Below are 6,175 nucleotides of genomic sequence, written 5' to 3' on the forward strand. Positions count from 1 at the left end.
ATGTACCTTAATCTTTCCTCCTACTTCAGACAGTCCAACACTCTCAGGTTGTTATCAGTGTCTTCAGTGGCTAACACACAGCACTTCATACACATACTTTCTGTTTTATGTCTAAACGAGCAGAGGCCAAGATTCTGTTCAAGCTTCCTAAACTAAGGCACCTTCTCTTTCTTTCCTTTTTCCTTTTAGCTGCCAAAATGGTTTATTATTTAGATTCTTCTAGTCAGAAACGAGCAATAGAGCTGGCAACAACACTTGATGGGTCCCTCACCAACAGAAACCTTCAGGTAATGGGGTTAATTTTTCTCTGTAAAAACTTTTCACTACAAACAATAAAATAAGTTTTGTTATTTATCCTTAATACTTCCCAAGTCATTATTATCTATGAGAAATTTACCTTTTAAAGTTTTGAGGGACATTGTGTGTGTGTGTGTGTGTGTGTGTGTGTGTGTGTGTGTGTGTGTGTATGTGTGTGTGTTCTTGTACACAAGTATACCATGTTAGTTGGTTCTTAATAACTACTTTCCTCAACAACAACAACAACAACAAAAAAAAAAAACCAAAAAACTTAGTAATTACTTTCGTGTGTGTATATGTATATATAACTTACTTAGAAATTATATGCACTTAGAAAATTATATGCACTCTAGCTGGAGAGAGGGCTCCAGTTAAGGACACTGGATGTTCTTTCAGGAAACCTGTGTTTAGTCCTTAGCACCCACATAGAAGTTCAAAATGTTACATCAGTTCTAGGGGATCCATGGACACAGAGCACACATGTGGTACTTATAGATATATATAAATAAATCTTTTAAAATAAAAAAATGACATGGTTATTTTTGGGTTTTAGTTATATTTCATTATACACACACATAATAATATATATTATATATAGTAATATATAATATATATAATGTATTATATATATATAATGTATGTCCACACACACACAACCATTTCTGAGCATACAGTGGTCTCAGCTAGGATTCTGAGATTTTTAAGTTGTAAGGTCAGCCTGGTCTACATAATGAGTTCCAGGACAGCAAGAGCTGCATGAAACTTGAAAAAAAAACAAAATGGCTTTTGGAGTAATAGGTATTAGGACATTGTGAGAAATTGCTGTAGTCCAGGCCTTTAATCCAAGCACTTAAAAGAGAAACACAGATGGACTTCTGTGAGTTGGAGGCTAGCCTGTTCAACACGGTGAAACCCTGTCTAAAAAAGGAGTGCTTGTTTAAAGATAGCTTACTGTGCTAATTCAATACAAATGAAAGCAATATTGTTTCTTTCAAAGGTGTGTGTGTGTGTGTGAGAGTCATTCCTTGGGTTTCATGTTTCAGGCATTTACAGGACACCCATCTTGTTATGTGGGTACAGGGATCTGATTTCTGGTACTCCTAACCACGGAGTCATAAATCTACCTGGAAGACTGAAAGTCTTTGGACTCAGGCTGGAGAGATAGCTCACCAGTTAAGAGCAGTGTCTGATCTTCCAGAGGTCCTGAGTTCAATTCCTAGCAAACACATGGTGGCTCACAGCCATCTATACTGAGATCTGATGCTCTCTTCTGTCATACAGGCATACATGCAAATAGAGTGCTCATGTATAAATAAAACACATCTTAAAAGAAAAAAAGGAAAGACAGACTTTGAACTCTATTTGTCAAGGAATGCACCATTGAGGGCGTCCAGTGTCTTTTTTTTTTTTTTTTTTTTAAGTCCTGTCTGGATGTTTGGAGTCTAATTGAAAACTTGTATGGAATGTGCATAGCCTGAAGCATTTTAAAATGCAGGTATGGGGGTGCTGGAGAGATGGCTCAGAGGTTAAGAGCAGCTGTTTTTCCAAAGGTCCTGAGTTCAATTTCCAGCAACCACAAGGTAGCTCACAACCATCTATAATGAGACCTGGTGCCCTCTTCTGGCCTGCTGGCACATATGCAGGCAGAATATTATATAAATAATAAAATTTTAAAATCATTTTTAAAATGCAGGTACAGATATAGGGGATATTCAAAAAAACTTTGTGTGTGTATGTCTGAACCGGTTTTCCCAATCACTTTGTACTGGATTTTTTTTTTGTTTTTTTTTTTGGACATTCCTTAAGATTGTTCTTTTTTAAAAATATATATATTTTATTTTTGTCTCTGAGTATTTTCCCTGTGTGTATGGATCTGCACCACATGTCTACCTGATGCCCCTGGAGATCAGAAGAGGGCATTGGATTTCCTAGAACTCCAGGTTAGGGATTGTTGTGAACCTTCATGTGGATGCTAAGAATCAAACCCAAGTCCTCGTCAAAAGCAACAAGTGCTCTCAACCACTGAGCCATCCTTCCAGCCTCAAGCTTCCTTAATTTGAATTTGGAGTTAAATAGCATTTTTTGTTTGTTTGTTTGTTTGTTTGTTTGTTGAGATGGTCTTACTCTATAGCCTTGGCTGGTCTAGAACTCATTATGTAGAGCAGACTGGCCTTGAAATCAAAAAGATTTGCTATAAGGGCTGGGATTAAACATGGGCCACCATGTCAGGGCCAGTATTTGATTTTGCTGGCTCATTGCTTCCCCAAAAGAAGGAAAGGAAGCAAAATGGCTTATGTGCAGAAAGTGGCTTTTTTTGTTGGTTTGGTTTGGTTTGGTTTTTAAGACTTATTTATTTTTATGTGCACTGGTGTTCTGCCTCCATGTTTGTGCAAGGGTGTCAGATCCCCTGGTACTGGAGTTACAGAGAGTTGTAGCTGCCATGTGGGTACTGGGAATTGAACCCTGCCTCTTTGGAAGAGCAGCCAGTGCTTTTAACTGCTGAGCCATCTCTCCAGCCTGGATGTTGTAAGTTTAACATTTAAACACAGGGCCAGACTATGCTAAGGTAAAGTCATTTCATAAGGTTGTGTGCTTGCTCAAAGTACCTCTTTTTAAAAACAGTAATTTTGTTATGCCTTATATATCATTAAATGTTCATATACTTATCTTTATTCATTTTTGGTATAACTCCTCTGTTAAATCCTAATGGGATTTATGAGCAGGAGGAAATTCTTTTCTTTTTCTTAAATGTTTGCTTTGTTTTTAGTTTGAAAATGGTTGGTGTTGAACTGTCTCATAGTAAGACCTCTTTTTTGCTGAGAGTTCTGATATGACCTTTTCTTTTCTTTAGACTTGCATGGAGGTGTTACAAGCCTTGTGTGATGGTAGCCTAGGAGACTGTAAAGAAGCTGCTGAAGCATATAGAGCAAATTGTCATAAGCTTTTCCCTTACGCTTTGGCTTTCATGCCTCCTGGATATGAAGAGGATATGAAGATCACAGTTAACGGAGATAGTTCTGCAGAAACCGAAGAACTGGCCAATGAAATTTGAACATCATTAAACAAGCAAATGGAATGACTTTGGACCATATCTAGTGTATAATATTTTTGTCACGCACCTGCTGCATTGCTCTAACTTACACAGAATGAGAGGAGTAAATGTTCTTGCCTTCAAATAGTCTTACGTTTTTTTATCCTGCTGAAAACTATATATAAAATATCTAACATTACAGGATATAGGTTCAGTTTCTTAAAAAATTAAAAGCTGCTAAAATTGAGGGGTTTAAAAAAAAATCCATTCCCTGTACCTACCTTCCCTACCCATGTTTTTAAACTAATTTATATAAAATCTGGAGGCTATTACAGCTAACATAGCAGGTGTGTGGCAGAAATATTACTTTAAATTTGTCTTGTGAGATTTTACTATATCTCAGACAGCATAAATGCTGTTTTAGCACTGGATTCTTTCACTGAGCACAAAGAGTTGTTGGGGCTTTAGCATCTGACTGATTTTGTTATGGGGTTGATTCTTGACCATAGGAAGTATGCAATGTGAATCACTATGTACAGAGCCATCTACAACAGATGCTTGACGTTGTAGAGACGGGACACATAGCTACCAAGCAGATTAAATGAAACCCAGAAGGTGTTCAATACGCGTGTTGTGTTTCCAAAATTCACTGTACATGATCAGTTTGGTGTTCTTGTACCACAGTTTTTAACCGAAGGAACCAGTTGGAACAATCTCAATTTTTAACTAAAACTTGAAGAACTAAAATAGCAATGCAAACCATTAGCATTGTTTTGGCCAAACTTGTTAAAACTGTAATGCAAGAACCAAATGCACTGTGATGTGGCACCAACTAATTAGCAAGCATGAATTTTTCACCCAAGAGTGAAAAAAAGAAAAATCTACCATGGCTTGAAGTTAAAGAGCAGAACTCCTGACTACCATTCTATGACTGATCAAGAGACTAATAGCTAAAAACCTCAGCAGGCCTTGTTCACGATATGCAGAAAAAAGTGCTGCAGTTTAGATACCTCTGGAACTTTTCCACAGTGTCACAGGTTTGTAATACTTGAAGCCCTTCATTTCTAAGAATATATTTCTTGCTCAGTTGTTTCAGGCAAGCCCAAGACTTTGTAATTTTTAAAGGGCCCAAGATTTTTTTTTTTCAATAACAGACCAGCTTCTTTTTCCTGCAGTTACAAATGTAATTTCTTTTTTGTTGTCAAACATAAGGTACCAAATATGATGCAATAAATTGTTTTGAAAAACAGTTGTGTGAATATTTCCACTAATCCGAGTTGGGCTTCTATGAAATACACAGGTGGAAACAGAGGTTGAAGCCAGAGGCAGTGAAATGCACTGTAGGGCTAGTGCAGAGGGGAGCTTTTTAGAGTGGGCTAAATGGTGGTGTCAGCGAAGTTCCAGCACTAAGTAGAACGCTGCTCCTTTGTTCAGATTTCATTGAGGGCTAGGATGGTGGCAGGTCCTATGAATGTAATTTATAATGGGAAAGGAAAACTAAACATGACTATTTTGATTGGGAAAATGAGCCTTAAACACGTCAAACCTGTACACTGAGAACTAGCCTCAGGCTCAATATTTCTTTATTTGCAAGGTCTGAGCAATTAAGTTTAAGTAAAATGAATTAAGTGTATATAAAATTGAACTTTTGTAGTATTTTAGTTATAGATAGTACATATGCTAAAGGGAATTTCAGAAAATCAGATCTTTTTATTTCATAGTACATGATCTGCATTCCACATCCCAGTCTAACAGGTCAGTGATGCAAAGATAATTACAGTCTGAACTCCAGTGCTTCGCTTTAACAGGCCCTGTCTCAGGAACATCTTAACAGATGGCAAAAAAAAAAAAAAAAAGCAAACTTTAATTTTTTTTTTTTTTTTTAAGTGAGTGGCAACTGAGGTTTTTATTGTTTGGAAAAAAAAACACTAGTGGTATGTGTGCCACTAATTCAATATTGGAGGAGGCACCAGCCATATAGTAGGTGTGTATGTGTGGATTTGTTTAAACTCTACTGTATCTCAATGAAATCCGTCTATTTGTCTTGACAATGTTCAAATGATGTAGATTGTCTTAGGGGTGAATACTCAGAAGTACTCAGAACTCGAATGCAGATGCCACCTGAGAGGAGCTAAATTCCTGTCGTGTACATTGTATTCCAACCCAATTTTACTGGAACTATTGAATAAATCTTTTATTTTCTTTCAGGTTTACTTGATAGTGGATATACATTGTCTGGTGTCAAAGGACCTTGACTGGGTTCACCTAAAACATTGTATTTTACTCTGAGTATATCAAATGGATCAGTTCACATTTACCCCATTCATATTCAGTTAATTTCCAGTGATACTGTGGGGGAAAACAGGGTTAGATAAACAAGTTGGAAAAATGCAGTGTGATGTTGTAATCTAAACAAGTGCCTTATGTTTATTGCTAAGAACTGGTGTTATCAACCCTTTTAATAAGAAGGGGTCCCTCGGCCTGTATTAATATAGGAAAGTAAATATCTTTTTGTTTTTCCTTATATTCACTTATTGTCATTTCTCATTGAAAGCTAAAGTCTGACTAGCTTAGTGTACTTAGCTTTAATTAGATAGTTGAGTCATACATTTTCACCATTTTTTCTGTATTTATTATGCACAATAAAATGATCTCTAATAGCATGACTAAAAGTAGTGCCGATGTCACTGGAAAGCTTTCTGGGTCTTATTAGGCCCTGTTTTTCACCATGATTGTACTGCATGCTTTGCTGCTTTCAGAGCTGTGAAATGAAAGCTGTGACTGAAGAGCTCAGAAAACTATGGTCTGGGATCAGGTGGGTTGTGACAAACTCAGAAATCCCTTCTA

At 36.8% G+C, this 6,175-nt stretch overlaps 1 protein-coding gene across 1 annotated transcript in view; it reads left to right on the forward strand.

Moving 5' to 3' along the window:
• Window positions 1-5,541, forward strand: part of Naa15 (N-alpha-acetyltransferase 15, NatA auxiliary subunit) — a 69,016-nt gene extending 63,475 nt beyond the window's left edge. The window contains exons 19-20 of the mRNA XM_055596788.1: window positions 190-287; window positions 3,149-5,541. Of these exons, the coding sequence (XP_055452763.1) occupies window positions 190-287; window positions 3,149-3,349 (299 nt within the window). The 3' untranslated portion in view covers window positions 3,350-5,541. The remainder of the gene's footprint in view (window positions 1-189; window positions 288-3,148) is intronic.
• The last annotated feature ends 634 nt before the right edge of the window (window positions 5,542-6,175 follow it).

This window comes from Psammomys obesus, unplaced genomic scaffold (genome assembly GCF_907164565.1).
Source record: "Psammomys obesus unplaced genomic scaffold, mPsaObe1.curated_primary_1811, whole genome shotgun sequence".
NCBI lineage: Eukaryota > Metazoa > Chordata > Mammalia > Rodentia > Muridae > Psammomys > Psammomys obesus.